The sequence below is a fragment of the Tubulanus polymorphus genome, chromosome 1 (assembly GCF_964204645.1).
Source record: "Tubulanus polymorphus chromosome 1, tnTubPoly1.2, whole genome shotgun sequence".
Taxonomy (NCBI): domain Eukaryota; kingdom Metazoa; phylum Nemertea; class Palaeonemertea; order Tubulaniformes; family Tubulanidae; genus Tubulanus; species Tubulanus polymorphus.
This window is the reverse complement of record NC_134025.1, coordinates 26964521-26983085: the sequence shown is the minus strand read 5'-3', so window position 1 is coordinate 26983085 and position 18565 is coordinate 26964521. Positions and strand designations below refer to the sequence as shown.

The 18565-nt window shown below is 36.1% G+C and overlaps 2 protein-coding genes across 9 annotated transcripts in view; one reads left to right on the top strand and one right to left on the bottom strand.

The window, feature by feature from the left end:
• The window catches only part of LOC141899396 (Golgi resident protein GCP60-like), a 31009-nt gene extending 17687 nt beyond the window's left edge, over positions 1-13322 (top strand). The window contains exons 6-9 of the mRNA XM_074785666.1: positions 6432-6747; positions 8066-8187; positions 10489-10660; positions 11482-13322. Coding sequence (XP_074641767.1) covers positions 6432-6747; positions 8066-8187; positions 10489-10660; positions 11482-11711 — 840 coding nt within the window. The 3' untranslated portion in view covers positions 11712-13322. The remainder of the gene's footprint in view (positions 1-6431; positions 6748-8065; positions 8188-10488; positions 10661-11481) is intronic.
• A 346-nt stretch (positions 13323-13668) lies between these two features.
• Positions 13669-18420, bottom strand: LOC141914829 (protein YIF1B-like). 8 transcript variants are annotated; one of them, XM_074806141.1, is made up of 11 exons: positions 18314-18420; positions 16873-16986; positions 16662-16685; positions 16427-16453; positions 15659-15801; positions 15473-15577; positions 15312-15390; positions 15179-15236; positions 14927-15082; positions 14748-14841; positions 13669-14634 (listed from the first exon to the last, which is right to left on the bottom strand). In XM_074806141.1, exons 1-11 carry the CDS (start codon positions 18339-18341, stop codon positions 14467-14469), a joined length of 996 nt encoding a protein of 331 aa, XP_074662242.1. In that variant the 5' UTR covers positions 18342-18420; the 3' UTR covers positions 13669-14466. The 8 variants fall into 8 exon arrangements, with proteins under 8 accessions (XP_074662242.1, XP_074662241.1, XP_074662246.1 ...); XM_074806140.1 differs by having other exon boundaries at positions 18308-18391; XM_074806145.1 differs by lacking the exon at positions 16662-16685.
• Between the last annotated feature and the right edge of the window lie 145 nt (positions 18421-18565).

Below are 18565 nucleotides of genomic sequence, written 5' to 3'. Positions count from 1 at the left end.
ATGGATTAAGCGTTACTGTCTTCATACGTAGATTATTGCTGTGATTATTAAGTCACGTGTCACGAGACTTGTGCCGCTCGCTAATCTCGGGTACCTTGCCGTTTACTAGTTCATCGATTTCTGACAATTGCGACAAATTTTTCCGTAGCTACGACGAGATGCTTAAGTGTTGACGAACACTTTATTGAAGTATATCCAGACTAAGAAGGATTTACGGGGATTTCCGAATGACTTGTTCTACTGTAAATAACTCGTCTGACTGGGCTTGAATTTGATAGATAGATATAATCACTTCCACTGGGATTTAACCTTGAAACTTTGAAAGGTGCAATGTGAAGTATTGAATATTGCTGCTGGAATATTGAAGTGCATCTGTGTTATGATCTACATGTATATCGAATTTCAATTTAAGAATTTCCACTTATTCTGAATTCAGTGTCAGCGTTATTGGATTAAGATGTTTGTCGTACTCCCTGTTCATATTGTCTTATAGTTAACAGCTTGGACCTGTTTATATTTGCCAATATGCATCGCCTGATTCCAACAGTCCAAAAACCCATGTATTGAATTCTTGATCAACGATATCATTGATCAGTTGATAAGCGATCGTTGATTGATAAGATTTCAAATCTTCCTTGTTCCTCGGTCAGGGGAACCACCGTAGTCAAAATAATCTACATGGTAGTAGATTTTTCTATTACCACCGGGTTGCTCCATATTTCCCAGTTGAGTTTGATTGATGATTTTTCTAAGACAGTCTCTGCGTCGATCGCAAAAGAAATAAAACATAATTGCGGGTGATAAAAACCGTCATCACTAGCAGAGGCTATAATGTTGTTATTACATCGACTTGGAAATTCCATTAATTATAAATCAAAACACTGCAGTCATTTGATGGCTTGTATCTGGGAGTGGCGCCCATTATTTCTTAAATAAAAGTCATCCATACTAGTAATATATATTTATTGCTCAAGCGTGAGTGTTCTTTTTTGATACTGCTTAAACAAATATTGAACAAGTGCTGTAATTGGATACATTATCGTATTGAATTCCAACAGTATAGGGTATCCTACTTTTTATGGGATTTTCGTTACCAGCGGTTACAGATATGTATTTTAAATTGCGGAAAATTCTGGAATATGACATCGGTATTGATTGTGTACGGTTTGTCTGTATGATATATGGAAAAGCATGAGTTATTCACAGCGAACAGATCAAAGCAACAAGGTCCGCCATACATTTCTATATCGACCTGTCTCTCCGTCATCAAAGTGTCATTAGATTAGGTAGAAATAGTGTCATGTGTGTCGTAGAAGTGGAAGGAAATGTTTCCAGCTTTTTCCCGTCTCCGTGACATATCGTGATATGTCGCTTAGCAACTGAAATATCCTCGCAAATAAATCAACGATTGTTGCTGCGGTCAGCGGCGACGACGGTGCCGTAACTTCATTGGCTGGAAGTTGGATCATAAATAGTTTAATCACTAAGGTTCCGTTATTTCCAAATGAGTCCAAATTGTATATTCAGATCCTTAAAGTTGATGGATCACTTCGGGTAATAAATAAATATTAGTACGCGGAACCTGCCTTGAGTTGTCAGATGATGTATGCGACAATGTGTCACCAGTATTTGATGTTATCGCAAACATTATTAAACTTCCTGGATATAGACGCGGCGTGGCGCTGGTACTGTTCATAGGTATGCCGTCGTAATTCGATCAAAGGCAGGATATCGATTGTTAAGGTAAGATAGACATTCGAAATCGTTGAAAGTCGCGATGCGGTAACAGCCTATAGGAGCTGGCCGTTACTTATCACATGGTACTGAATTGCCACATCATCAAATATCGCGGTAAAGTGACTGCACTTCGCCGGCTTCTCCTGAGGCTTCACATTTTTCACTCGAAGTAACAGTAACCATTCGATGATGATCGCGCTGACGAATTAGCACGCGTGGAATTACTGTAGGCAGATGAATTTGTGTTAACGCAGTCCTTAATTAACGCCGGAGTTTTATATCTGTTCTTGCATCCAGGGAAATAGTTAGTTATTCATAAAGCAATCAATTTGAATATCGTGGTAAGTAGAAATAAGTTTCGATGTCATTTTGAAGTATGTAATTTTAACTGTGTGCGGTTTATTCTAAAATGAATTCTTTAAGTGTAGCTTCGCTATATTTTGCTTCCGGTTGTGTTTAGAATGCGAACGTTTTTGAACTATTTCAGAATTGATTGGAGATGAAATTAACGTTTACTTAGACAAATACAGGGTGCGACATAAATCAGACCGTTTTAATGTTTGAACATATCTTTGTATTCATGATTATGACACTTTATATATAGGTGCTAATCATCAACCAATACTTGGGTTTGTATTATAATTACCACATCATCAGACAAAGGAAGGGGTGTGACCAAACAATATATAACTGCAGCATGAGACAAAATATACATAACCATAGATCTTCATAAACGCTGGTTGTCTTGATGTTGACAGAGTTAATCAGGAGTACCACCAGTTATATATTTATATTAGTTATAAAGGTATGTTACAGATTTTTGAGGAACCCAATTCTTGATGAGTTGTCAGAATATGTGACAGTCACGGATCATATGACGTTTTGCTTATTGGTTTTTTGAGGATCAGTTACATTATAAACGCTTATCATAATATGCTCATATCTGGTCAAATTCTGATTGTCATGACGGCTCATGACTGTGAATTGCAATCAGTTTCTGATAGGTCTTGTCAGTTAGAGACCAGTACTAAGGTTACTAGTAATCATGTTGATAATCTCACAGTTACAAAACAGAGCGATATTTATTTGCAAAAAGTCTTGGTTTTTTGAAACGGACATTTTGTCTTCACATATTAACTAGATAGTCAGTTAGTCGTATTGTAAGCTCAGGTACTGAATTGAATGAATTTACAAATCGATTTTGTGCTTTCATATTTCAAATGCAGCACGGAATCAATATAGTGCAGTCTTATTCAACGACATCAAATTTGGGTGTGGTTCGAAGGAAAGTAGATAATGTTGAATGTTTGTTGAATAGCGTTGTTGCGCGCTAATAGCGCTGCCTTGCTCGGGGAGAACCCCTATTGGTCAGGGAGAACCCTAATGTCATCAGCTGTAGCTAGGTGGTATGCTCTGATACACGTGTATTTAATAGCACAAGGTGAATCAGACCATCGCTCATTAACCACCAACTGAAGTTCATCTGTGTACGCATTAACATTGCGAGTTACACGTCCATATAGTCTCCCAGGAAGCAGGTATCATCAGGTTATAGGTATAGATTTGCTGAGCTAATCGCTTTTACGTATCACGCTGTTATTTGAATTGGCGTGTCTGTGATCTGTTTATGATTGAAGAGATTTCAAGGACTAGTTGTTATTTAGTTACCTATAACTCAAGCAGGTTATTGCAGGTAATCCATCTTCTGTTATGTTTTTCATGGTTTGTAAGATTGTACAAAGGATAATTGTTCTGCGGGTTGTGAAGACCAAAAATATTTTAAAATTTCATGATGATCACGTATAGATTTGTTAAGAAAATTCATTAGAATATTTAGCAGAAACATGCTGAAAGATTCATTCTATCACTATTATAAGAGTGCTGAAAGATTCAAGCTATCACCACAATAAAGCGTGCTGAAAGATTCACGCTGTCACCACAATAAGCTTATATCCATTTTGATGGAAATCCACATGGAATTCTGTAATTGTGCATTCTGTGAAGTTGATTTGTACAAGAGATTCCTATCTAGTCTCTTCACACGCCATTCTCATCTCTTTCTCCGTCAACTACTCTAGCTTATTAGTTCGGAGCCATTATCCGTACCACTCGAATGGCGATACTTGTCACCATTTATCTGGTCAACGATAAGTTCATTTTACCTATCTGTAACCAATCCGTCGGAATGATCACTATGAGATTTATATGTTACCGGATAATGATCGCTAGATACGCATTGATTTGTTTACAAAATGAATTCAGTAACAGTAAAATTAAATGATGGACCTCCTTGGCGATCTAAAGCCTAGCGCACATCGACACTGCGATTGGAGACAACTAGTTGCTACCGAACGATTACCCCGCGCACATCGAAATCTAGTTACAACCGGTCAGTTGCAGCAACTGCATGGCGCGTGTCGATCGTCGAGATCCAGAGCGCTCACATCGACGGATATGACTGCGATTGAGTACAACCAGTTGCTCAAAAGTAGAACATGGGCAACTGGCTGGAACTGGAGATAGATCGACGCTTACCAATCGTAAGCTCGCTCACATCGACACATTCAAGCAACTGATCGTATCCAGCCAGTTCCTCTCATGCGCCGAAAACTGCCTTGCAACTAGTTGTCTCCAATCGTAACGTCGATGTGTGCTAGGCTTTAAAGATATACATTTGATGCATTGAAGTTAGTGCACAATTGCTTAGGTATCATTTGCGTCAACAGAAATAGTCAAATTAAGTGATGAAATTTAAAAAATTAACTATTTTCGCTGAAATACTCGGCAGTCCACAGCTGTAGGGCTGAGTAATGTTGATTCTGAATGAGAAACTTACGGCGTAGTTAATTTCTTATTCAAGATTGTATCATGTCGCATTATTTATTCAGGGAAGCACAGTTCGCTGTATCTTAATATGATTTGTATCAATAATTACGGCATTAATGATGTGCGAAGCCATTCGTGCATCTTAACCATTGCTCGGTATAGGCCTACTGGTTTCAGTTCGTTGCTCGAAAACAGAGATAAATCATTCAAAGAGATTTTGTCAGCCGGCAAATAACCCTCCTGCGACTACATTCATCATTTACGATTATCCTTAACAGCAACGTCAGGAGTGCTGTTCACTTATATCTTTCGCAGATAGTTGTATTAACTTGGCTGTCATCGGAAACTCATCAGAGGCTAATTCTGCGGTCTGTGTTCTATTTTCACTCGCTAGGCATCGCTGGATTACGACCATCTTACGTTTTGGGATTTTTCTTTCGGCGTAAACGGCGAATACCGAACTCGCGCAGTTGCTTTCCATCACACAATGTAACGGAGATTGTGAAATACCAATCAATTTCCAATTGGCTCATCAATCAAATATTCAATGGAAAAGCGATAGCTCTGATGCCGACGGTAAATTGAGTTCTCAGCAGGAAAATTTCAACAGAAGTTTGTGTCAACTTGCTTTAGATTATTAAAGAAATTACGCCTCGCTTGTTTAACCGGTAATTCTATTCGCCTTGATGAGGTGGTTGTTGCAGAACGCGTAGAAAAAACAGCGGTTTTTATTTCGATTTCGCGAAGTGGTTTGTTTTGCAGAGTGGCTTCTACACTGATAACTGTTAATTAAAATTTGACTATGATTAATGGCGAGTGAGTAATTCTACAAATACGTGTTGATCTCATATGAATCGGTAAAGCTAGTGAAAACGAGAGATTCAATCATACGGCTTCATAATCTGATTAAGCTCAGTCGTGGAAGTCGATACTGTTCTCATTGTGGCCGGGTACACGTTTCACTGAAAATATGAGGTTTTTTTTGTATCATAGAATGGATTGTACTTGCATTAGTCGAGGTATTAGTATTGCCCGGTACCGGGATATAAACACTATATTGAAAAGGAAATAACCAATCAATTTACTCGATGGTGTTTGATGTAATTCATAAGCCTCCCTGTTATTGATACAGTCATGGGAAACGTTCATCATGTGATTTTATTCTCGAGTCAGGAAGGTTAAAGCTGTCATGTAGCTGGCATTGATAGTCATTGCGCGTTGAGGTAATTTCGTTCTGCAACCAATTAACCTCCGTCACTCGGTAAGATTTTTTCCTCGCTTGCATTATATCTGAAGTCCGGTATCGGTGTATAAGAAAGCAATTTTGATCTTAATGGGGAACGTAGCATTAACTCGAATAAAACTCGCTGTTAATGTCACTTCCTTGTTGATGCGTTTCTACGTGTCGCTGACTTATTATACCAGACAAAATTTCCGCTTTCCTCGGGGAACTGTGTTTTAAAATCTTTTTTCGGAAGTGTTTTTGATCATCTTAAATCTCAAGGGAGACAAGTGTTTGGTGGTCGTCTTTAGAGAGTAGAGACAGCTAATTGGAAAACAAGCAACTTGATACATTTACCTGCAGATGGCTTGTTGGACGCAATTGTGATATATATGTCGCTGGTTTTTCTCTGCATTTCTCATATTTGGAATATTAGGCAGGCTGTTCATAGGCTTAGATCAGAAATGGCTGAAAAGGTTTTAGAATTTGTACTGAATAGCATTTGAACTTTCAGATCTCATATTTGCCCTCTTCTAAATATTGTCCCATTGTTTTGTACTAATAATAAATGTGTGAATACATTGCAGGTTCAGTAAGGTAATTATCAAAAATTCTATAAGGTGATATCTTTTCTTGTTTATTGCAGCAACAAACATTAATCAAGCAACTTCAAGAACAGCACTTCCAGCAGTATATGCAACAAGTCTACCAACAACAATTGATACAACAGCAACAACAACACTATCTGAATCATAACAACATGGCTTCACAAACACCTGCTGATCAGGAGAACACGGTCACTGACGAAAAACCCCACACTATCACTGAAACAACGATGACAGTGACAGCTGAAGAAGGAAGTCCGAGTCTCAAAAAACACAGCCTCGATCAGACAAACGGTGATGCCGAAAATACTCCTCAAAACAACGGCGTTGATTCTGAAAGTTCTAATGAATCTGATAGTAAGTAATCATTCATAGAGCCAATTCTTCTTCTATAGCTGAATTACTGCTGGTTCATTTTCATTTATTCAGCTCATAATGTATTTAATCTGTCAACGTAAAAAAGTTGACACTAAATTGTTTCCAGTTGCATTAAGTACAACTTGACTGATCCAAATAGTATTTTAAGCACTCTCTCATATGTCTTGTGGAGCGTATCTGCTCTCTCTCAAAACGTCACTTGAAATCTGTAATTACAGCGACATTTAAACAGCTGGTACTATATACATTAAATACATCTTAATTATTCTCCTAATCTTTCAATTGTTTAATGAATACCTCAGAAAACAGTTAAGCTGATTAGTGGCGAAATTTTATCCAATAAACACTACTTTCAGTAAAAAGAAGATTTTTGATGCAAATGCAAATTTCATGTTTAAATATTGATGTGAAAAACTTCCAGAAACATTGAGATTGTTCGCTGATGGGAGTCCCAGGCCATCTTTAATGCCTGCTTCGACTTGGCAGTATAAAGAATTAGTCGATTTTAAAGCCAAATGTCGAAAGACAGGTGATTCGGTTATCAAAGTTGGGTCTCTATCTACAGCGACGGTGAGTTAGTTGACTGTTCTATGAACAAGGTGGACCCGTCTCATTTCACATGTCTCTCTCTGGTGTTGTAAATATGTCCGATCGTGTAAGCTTTAATCTCACCAAATATCATTCAGGTTTCTCAATTGTCTTTTTTGTTGAATCCCCCCTCCGCAGTACTATTTATCATAAATCGACATTCCTCAGTCTTGGAAACATTATCTTGAATAGACACCGGGTTTTGAAATGCATTCAATATCAATCCAACCGTAACGCATCAAATTAAATGAATTATTCATAGAATTTTATCATTAAATCCCATCGTTTCACAGCCAAGGTGGGAGTGTAACTGCGAGATATGACAAGCGCTGTCTCATGCGCTAAAATGCTAATCCTGCGCAGGCGTCAGAATTCTAATTATTTCAATATATCAGCGATCTATAATTGATTTCATTTTATAAAGCTCAGCGAAATCTTTACAACCTTCTGAAAATGTCACTTCGAATTTCTCTGTCATCCACTTGTATCTCGTAATATTTCGATATGTGTTTATTTGTTGTGTAAAAGTTTTCACTGTTCTTACGCTTTCACTAATCAATCGGGTCCACCTTGTAATAGGGTGCCGAGTTGCCAGTTGCAATATGATGGTTACACACCACGCTTGTAGACGTGAGCGGCAGCTTGCTGGCAGCTCTCTGGTGATTTCTAAAACGATTCACTGATTGTTGATGTTGTCATGTTGTTGTAGATGATCTTCCACCTGTAGCTGCAGCCTCCATGTGGACGAGGAAGGACATAAAGGAATTCAAAGAGTCCTTGAAAAAGGATAAGGACGCTGTGATAAAAGTGGGGTCCGGAGAAACGGTCACTGTAAGTAAAGCCTGTCCGCACGCAGCAACAGGATAAACTGTGACCGATGCTGATTAACAACTTCTCAACCTACAGATCATTAACTACCGATTAACTTCGCTTTTCTTCAACACCACTAGATTGTGTATATAGGCTGCTGGTTTTGTAGATGGGTATTTAGGTTGACCCTAACGTGTTATATTCCTAGCCTTATAGTTTAGCCTTATGTGATATACGGTATGGGAGATTGCTTTTAGAAGTTGTTATGTCTAAACTCTTTTTAGTGGGCCGAGATTGAAGTAGTTTTCATCTAAAACCGTGTCTGTTAAGTAAGGGAGACAAAATTCCAATCATCTGCAGGATTAACTTGTAATAACTTGTGATGACCTATGAACAACCAGACCCAGATTTCTGCGATATCAGTTCATTTCATATTGAACATCTATTCCTTGTCATATATCAGACGTGGGCACTTATCTATGCTACCACATATTCCCATTGCGTTTGACATTACTATGCGGCTCTCAGTAATAATTACTGCGAAGTTGGATGAAATTGCGTTGAACAGAAGATACAGGGCTATCTATTATCAGCGAGTTGAAACATGAAATTCATAGCAGCAGTCGCTTAGATTTCCAACATCATAACAGATGAAAAAAAATTGATGATGTATGTGAAACCCCTATGACTAGGATAGGATCAAAAATACATCCTCTTCATGTATTTTTGATAGTATGTACATCAATGATTCTAACTAATAATTATGATGTCCCTCTGGTCCTTTCTATATGGTCCCAGAATCAGGCAGGAAGTTAAAATGAACCTGATTTTGATGGACAGTTCATTATAGATCTTATTACTAATCTATCCTGATCTGATATTCATATACAGACATCTGAATTGCTATCATTGCATTTGAAATGTAAATATTGATACTATGTGGCATTAATGAACTATCTACAAATTCAAATCCTTTTAATTTTCATCAGTTATTTGAGCAGTTATGAAGTGATGATCTGGTTGAGTCAGATGTTGATCTTAGATTTAAAAGTTTTCATTTGTTTATCTATTCTTAATGATTTAGTTATCTTTGCTTGGCGTTTCTTTCATTCCATATGCAATATCATTTGCATGCTTTAATCCCAGAAAATAGTATATTATTTTAGATATCAGACCCAATAATCTTTTAATGTTTCCTTACTATCTTTTCTTTGGCACCTTTTTCGATCCATCAAGCAATGTGTCTCCAGTAGATTTCCCCGTTCGATGTGTCTTCATTAGCGATAACGTGTTAAAATGTGTTCATGTCTTCCGCTCTGATTTCCACTATAAAACGTGACAGCCTCAGGTTCATTATTATCAAAAACAGATCACTCATTGAAGTCACTAGTTTGAACTCGAGTGCTCTGATTTACATTTCAATCATACCCGAATCAAATGAATTCGTTATGAAAACATAAAAAATTATATGAATTTTCATCGTGAAAATGGTTATGGACTAATATACCGTACGTTGACAACCTAAGTAATGTAATGGCTTTTGAAATGTGCATTTTGAATTTACTCAATAAAACCAGCTACACGTGATACTCCTACTTAAACAGGCTGCAGCCGCAATCTTCAACATGAATAGAGCTTTGAATCTGTGTAACCTGGTGATCAAAGTCTTCTGCCTTATTACCATACCAGTTCCGTTCATTTCCCTTTTTACGTTGTCGTAAATTATACGCTTAGATCATTCCTGTGATAGAATACGGTAGATAGTTCTCCTGGCCCCACGACATCTTACCCATTTCGCTTGCATGAAATTACGCTATTTTATTGTCATATTTATCATCTATATTATGTTTATCCATGGGGTGTAAAACGTTTTATTGATGTCACAGGTCTGTCTATGTTGTCAATATCTTGTGTTTAGTGTGTTTATTCCTAGTACATGTCCCCTGATCAGTTATATTTAGGAAACCCACTATAGTGATGAAACAATAACTATAAATTCTGTTATCCTGACATTTCTGGAAGATTACTTCTTTCTTCTATCTTCAGCCTTATTTTAGATAAACATTTTGAATAAACTCTGAAGGTAAGAATTAATCTTCCTGACGTCAAGAAAACAGAATTGATAGTTATTTTTTCATTCCTATTATGGGTTTTTTAATACACCTCTTCTAAAAAATGTTGAAAAGAAAAACAAATTCCTTGCAATTGCTTCTACGACTTACAGATATCATGATTTTTAAGAATAAATCTATGCATACACAAGATGATTAGTATTTGATTATAGGTTCAAGTTTCAGGACATTTTTTTCATATTTTTCGCAGGTAAGAGTTCCGACACATGAAGATGGTACGTGTTTATTTTGGGAATTCGCTACTGATAACTATGATATAGGTTTCGGTGTCTACTTCGAGTGGACAATAGCTCCCAGTAATGCTGTTAGTGTACACGTTAGCGAGTCCAGTGATGAGGAAGATGAAGAGGAAGAAAGCGGTGGTGAGTATTCTATTGAAGCCCCCTCTCCCACACCTCACTGGATTATCTGAGATGCTTCCAACCACCTTGAGGCTGGTATTTCAGACAAGTTTAGACTTTAATCCCTTCAGTAAACTCAATTGACTTTTTTTAGGTTAAGTAAATGGTTGCAGAGGTAGAATTAAAGCTGGTCTATAAAAATGATGTCTCCTTTTACAGCAGTGTTTGAAATTTATGAAGTTTTAGATAGTCACCATTCTTAATGTTTCATATATCTAAAATTTGCTGCCCTGGTGTTGTATTTTGATGATGCTAGATGCTTTTTTGAACCACCCGGAAGCAATAACCAAGTCTGGTTATTTCTCTTCAAGAAACCACACTTTGAAAATGTTGTTACCAGTCCGCCAGACCTCAAAGCTAACTCATACGTGAAAAATACATCCTCGGCAATTTGCTCGGTAATCCTTTGATTTCCCCATCAGACTCGCCTGAGGCAAGAATGTCACGCCACAACCATTTGAACCTTACACATTCGCCAATAACTGTGAATTAGGCTAATAGATCATGTGTGACAGCAAGTGTACCGGCTTCTAAATGAGATTTCGACATTTCGTTCATGTTTTGATTCATGGGTCATTATGTCTCTTCGAGGATTCTTATGTTTCGCTCATTAATAATGTTTCAGTTTTAAGGTGTTCACTCTAGAGTGAAGTGTATTCTTACATATTACTTTAGTTTGTAGTGTTCTCTGTCACAACATCAAACTGTCACCATCGATTGGAATTTTTGAGTATGCCCGGCTTAAAGAACTGCTACTTGGAATGTCATTTGATATGTTTCAGGAGCTAACGCCGAGGCTGGAAAGGGGGATGTAGAGAAGGGATCAAAGAAAAAGGACAACCGCCCACCGACTGATGAAATCATTCCCATATATCGACGAGACTGCCATGAGGAAGTTTACTGTGGGAGTCATATGTATCCCGGCCAGGGTGTTTATTTACTTAAATTTGACAATTCGTATTCGTTGTGGCGGTCAAAACAGCTATACTATAGAGTTTATTATACAAGATGAACGGTGTAAAATGAAATCTTTATATTTTGCATATCTTTTATCGTAAATCATTGAAAAGGAGGTATCATGATGATGCGTGTCGAAAGTGATCGAGAAGTCATTTAATGACGCTGTCGCCACTGTCTGTCCCGAATACATTCACATAGTTCAGTTTTCATCACTTTTAATTGAAGTGCTGTTTATTCTAAATGATAAATTACTTATTATTCATGGTAATTTTTTATGTAATCAATTTTTAAAGCAATTATTAAATTATAAATTCTGGTAACCGGCTAAAATAAAAGTGAGTCTCTTTTGTTCTAAATGGGCGTATTGGCGAAATGAGAGATCTGTATTTTTTTTGAATATGTCATCTTGCCAAATGCATGAACGCTTAAAATCTGTAATTGATTGTTATTGAAACAGATTTGCGAGTTATATGTATTGTTAATGTTAAATATTGCGAAAATAATGAATAATTTCATGTGAGATTTTTGTATGACTCATATTACATGTTGTCTATGTTGAATACTTTCATCATAATTCTCTCACACTGAATGACGTTTGTCCACATACACTAGCGACTCACTGGTGTTAGTCATTTTGTTGTGATGAAATATTATTGAATTATGTATATTTAATGAAAATGGATTTTCAAGAGCATGTGATAAAATGTTTGTTTTCCTGACACCAGACAATGTAATAATGAATGAGGAAATGCATGTATTTCTAACGGACTTCGAAGAACTATGTATCATTTGAAAAACAACTACTATAGGACTATGGAGATAGATTGATAAATGAATATATGCAATTCCTGAGGGTTAATTTGGGTATAACTTCGAAAGCAATACATACACACACTTTGCCTATATAGGTAACCCTAAATATGGGCGAATATACCCAGAATTACTCCGAGGTACTGCAAGTGTAGCAACTCTGCCTCGAAAAAATCGATTGGATTTTTTCAATTGAATTGCTCAAGGATTTGCTTCACCAGTTTTCTCCTCTCTATAGAGATAAGTTAGTGAATATCAAACAGGTTTTTGCCGTCTCATAGTTTTGATTGTGTACAGATTATCATATTGTGATGTTGTATCTTGTGACATATGTGTATGAATATATATTACTGAGGTAGTAATCAACATACAACAATGTTCTTAAATGAAAAAAAGAATTTGAAATCTCAACGAAAGAACATAGTATATATATACAACAAATGACCGATGAATGGATCTACCACCAAATCGCTTTCTTCTTTTCTTTTCTTTTGCCATGGCAAGATGGGACACCTTTTTTTCTGTATAACACCTTTGTAAATATAAATGCTGTCAATTTATGAAGGGAAATGATATGTGTTCTATTTTATTGGAAAGATCGTCTATGCTACACTTTATTGCCTTTGATATTGGATAATGAAAATTCGAAAACTATTAATTTCCTAGTTGTTTTTTCCTTCGCCCATTGTTGCTGACAGAAATATCTCGGTGCTAAAAGTACTTCGTTCTGCTAGTCACGTGTCAGCTAATTAATATATTATGTAACCATGCACACTGAGGGAGTAGATATATGTATGTCTGTAAAAAAATGTGAATATCAGAAATAAATGTTATTGAACATTACACACTACAACTATGTATTAAGTTTTTTCTTTGGAGTTTGGATGTGCCTTAACAAAACAGAAGATTTCTTTAATGTATTGAGGATGCGTGGAAACTGATTGATGGAGACATAATCATGGATGCAAATAAGTCATACCCCTCGTGAGGAAGTTGACACACTTCAGCGGTGAAGTCTATTCACTAATCCAATAGAGGGAGCATGCTCTGTAACGACAAAACTTGATAATCCTCGATGTTACTGAATTTCTTAAATCTTGGCTAGCCAACTGACGAATCATACCAGCCTTTACTGAGTATAATTTGTCTTAACCGTCCTAAGACAAAAACAAAACCACAAATTAAAAACAATACTGTTTTTATTTACTATTTACATATTTTAGTTCAAGCACAATATCAATTGATGGATTATAAGGAGTTGTGTATCCAAAGACCAGAATCATCCATTTGAACATTTGCCCCTTCGCCTAACGGTAAATGATAGAGGAAGATTTCATCTTTTAATATTCAAAATTTTTCCAATTCTAGAAGCATTTATTGCACTAATTCAGGGTAGCTTTATACAATCATGTACAAAATATAGATCGTATGTATCATCATGCAAAGATAACTGTACATTCAATAGTAAGAGCGTTTCTAGAGAAAATTTAACAAGTGGTACTTTACAATAACACATGATTGACTAACAAAATGAAGCACAAAACATTGGTAACACAAAAAACTTAAACCAGTTGGGTAGAGAGGTGACCATGGTGAAACTAGCGGATCGGAATGCGTTTTATCAAATGCATTTAATGGATTACAAGAATCACGAAATATGGTCCACATTGAGAAAAGAAAAACTATGCCACATTGAATAGACAGGTAATCAGGGAAATCAACATCGGTTTAGTCAGATTATCAGTTGAAAATTCATGGTATTCCCTGACAATGATATACCCTCGAATACACATGTTCATATCTGTATAATACTAGTTCTATAAATAATCAAAATGAACATCAAAAAACTCTGACGGAAAGTACATATAGATGATACATGTGTATATACAATACACTGTGCTTTATCTGCGCAAAATATTCAACTTTCCTAGTCATTGTCATAGAAATTTTCCTAGTCATTGTCATAGAAATCTTATCGCGTTGTACATGTAGCCAGTTTATAACTGAGGTTTCGGTGTATAAAACATGATATGACTGGATAACCACCACATGAGAATAGGTTGAACACCAGCGATGAACAGCAATAGGTACATTCGTCGTTTATTTCCGTGACTGAAGCTGTCCGGGTCTGCGTGGGGTAGAACTTGAACTTTCAGTGTCCTAACCTGTTGCAATAGAATAATACGATAAATCAGAACTCCCCTGTTCTTTCAGTTAGTTAGAATCAATCATTTATCAATCACATGATGAGAAGTTACTTCTGAAAAGAGAAACTTACCAAAAAGAAAGCAACAGAAATGCTAGTGTATAGCAGAACTATGTAATATCCACTTCCTTGGAAGATAAGACCACACAGAAGACTAAATATCATCCTAAAGATATATCAGAACATTTATCAATGAATAACCGGCATTCATTGATCAGAAACATCTTCTTATTCAAATGGTCTAAACATACCCGACAAACTTATATCCAGAAAATGCAATAAGATCCAGATATTTCAGGTCCGTTTTTATATTCATTACGTACAAGGTGAATAGAAACGCAATTATTTCAATGACAACCCACACTAATGATGAACTAGCTTGAATTCCTAATTGCTCCGGTGTGAACCTGCAAATAATATTAAACAGCACTGCATACCATACATAGTATTCTATTTGCACCCCTCAAAACATTCAATAACCATCAGTCGAATCGGCGTTATACCTTGACTGCGTTCCGAGCACCAAACCAGCAACCAGTAAATATGTCACAAATGCCATCACTTGAAATGATAAAGGCTTAAATTAGAAAACAGAGATGGATAAAGGCTAATTCTACTATTTACAGCCTCCCTTACCAGGAATATAGAGATCTGGAGCATTCACTTCATAGCGTGGAGCCACAGGTTCATCTTGATTGTACCTCATAGACCAATCCTGTAATGTACAATTTCATAGATTTTCATGTGTATGTTATTTCAAACCACCAAAGCATATAGTTGTTGAATATAGTACGTACCGTGTGTGAGTAAGGAAAGAGGACCAATCCTAATTTTTTGGCAACATATGTGGTATCTACAGCAAAGTAGTACTTTAATTTGCTCGTAGCAACATATTTCTCCAACTAGAAAACAAATTCAAATCATAGGATTATGAAATGATTAGAAATCTGAGTGTGATTTAGTGAGCAAACACAAAATCTTACATTTTTGTGTACATATTCTTTTCCTTGGTCGGCTAAAGAAGTACCATACTGCATGGCCATATTTGCCATTGGATCATTAAAGATTTGTTGTCCAGGGTAGGGCTGTTGCTGTCCATACTGCTGCCCGGGTGGCATGCCATATCCTGTGAAAAATGTTCATATAATGTTTAAGGAAAAGTTTCGTAAGATTTTTTGATAATTCAATGAATTTATTTTCATAAAGTATTTTGTAATTTGTTAGAAATTTAATAATTTGTTAGAAAAGAACAACCTGTAACAAAATCATTGTTAAGAAAACTTAATTCACATAGAAATTAAATAATGTAAGAGATTAACCGCACAATTGATAAACTACAAAATTGATAAACAGGAATGCATGCAATTGAACTTAGCCTACGGATCGATCTGAACATAGCTGGATTCATAGACTTAGGAACACCTGAAAAACCCACGTATGAAACCTTTTTCAGCATATTTGCTAATTACTATACAATATTACCACTGTGTCAGTGTTGAATTCAAAAGAAGCAAAAAGTTTAAAAACAGCCATGGGTTGATAAAGTTACCCGATATTCCGTCGTGCAGGGTTGGATAAAACAAACACTATATAATTAGCCACAAAAAAACTGTTGTATAAATTCTATATTTTCTGTTGTCAGTTCTTCCACTGTGATAGAACATAGATTTGATTAATTTGATTAATCTACACAAACTTGCAGCACAATAAAAACCTCGCAAAGTTAGCAAATGTATTTCAAATACTGCTACCTTCAGATGCAACGGGAAAGCTATTGTCTGAAAGAATATTAATCAAATATCAAGAAAACTACTAATATACAGGCTGTGATAGTGTATAACATTTTCATGCAGAATTGCAACTTTCATAATAGAATAGATAATGACAATGAAATTTAAGCAAATATCAATTTGTGTATTTGCAAAGCTATTGCATTTTGTCCTAATGAAGTATGGGAATCAAAGCAACCCATAGAGGAAACGGTACCTGGCATAAAACGGACTATGGCATCTGAAAATAATTCATACACGTGTACTACATGCATCCAGGCACATGTGATATAAAATGGTAAACACTTTTAAAGAATTGGAAAAATAAACACTGAAATTAATCTCGAACATAACAAAGGTAAAGATAATATGTAATAGACAATAAGACACAACGATAACGATAATGAACAGTAAATATTGATACTAACCTCCCTGTCCTGGGGTGCCATATTGTGGAGGATAACTACTGGTGTCATCAAATAACTGTGGATTCTGCGGTTGGTTTCTCGGCTGTCTGGGTGCTTTGGCTCTTCTTTGGCCAGCTATATGATAAAATAATAAGGTGTATGTTGTTTATTTCCGATTTATTACTGTATAATTCAAGCATACTATCATAATCAGCAGATAAATACAATGAGGATTCTGATAAATACCAGCCAATACAAACTTACCTCAAATCTTGAGAAGTGATTTGGGCAGACAAGTCGAAAATAGTATATACTATTGATATGAATACATGCTGGTATATGCGAGGATTTATATAATGCAAACTCATATATTTTAAACCTGAGTTAGGCTGTGAAAGTATCAGTGAGAGGAAGTAGTCAATCTAAGTAGTGTGTTGCTACAGTTTACAAGATCATGTATGAAAGACCATTAGTGCAAGTAAGTAAGCAATGTATTACCATACCATGATTATAAATGCAGAAGGTTGTTAGTCAAGATATAGATTCTACTTCGATAGATAAGATAAGATTTACCATCACCCCTTCACCAAGTTGTCCACCACCTTACTTTTGAATGAATGGCGAGTTTCAGATATTAAATTGGTAGATTTTTAGTATATATGTACCAGACTTAGGCCTACCAGACATATATTACTTGCTTTGTACCTGGCAGGTTTTTAAGGAAAAAATATCTTTACAATTAACACCAACATCTTAAAAAAATAAATGAAAAACCATTTTGATCTATACATTGCGTCTGTATCTAGTGAATTCAGAATGACTGGTTATGATTTTATTAAGTAAATAACAATTGATTCAATTCGTCCGAGGGAAGCCTCAAGTGTATTTGAATCCCACAAAAATTCACACATTTATTTGGGTTCAAATCCCACTTAATTCAATAATTGAAAATTTCAATGATATAAGAAATCATTGATTTGAACTTCAGGTTATTGAAAGAGACTTAAGAAAGAACTAACAACCAAATATTTTTTTCCACTAATTCCATGATTTGTAATACTGCATTTCCCATCTTCTTTGGGCAACCAATACTCTGGACTGGTGGTTCAGATCGAGGATCCCTCGCGGCTCAGAGATTGGTCTGCTTATTAATTTTTCTGGCTGTAGTGTACGATAAGTAACCATTCAAAAGTTTTGAATTTGAAATTTTAACACTCAAGGCAAAAGATTTGTTACAAAAACTTGAGTGACATCCAGCAGCAGCTGCCTTGCTGTTACACTTCTGGCAAGCTTGCAATTTCTCCAAATATTTGACACATCGATTATTTCAATTTGTTAATTGAATTGGAATTTGCGACTTTTTTACGAGTTCAATATCTTGAATCTTAACATAGTTCTTTGCTTCTGATAACTGGTAAACTCACCACCTCACCCAAAAGTATAAAAAATGACGTACACTTACGCTGTCTGAAGCCCGATGGAGCGTCCATTGATTAATTTTAATTGAAAATTTTCAATAAACGGCGATCAAAACTTTTTGAAAACGGAAGAAGGGATCTCAATTGGCCAGCCTCGAACGTAGTCAATGCCACGAAATAACCCACATGCCAGGGTGGCCTTTATCTATCCTTAGGGTCGAACCCCAGAACATTAACTTTTAAGTAATTTTTAGTAAAATCATCAACAGGGATGAGCAATATTTATTTAATTCACC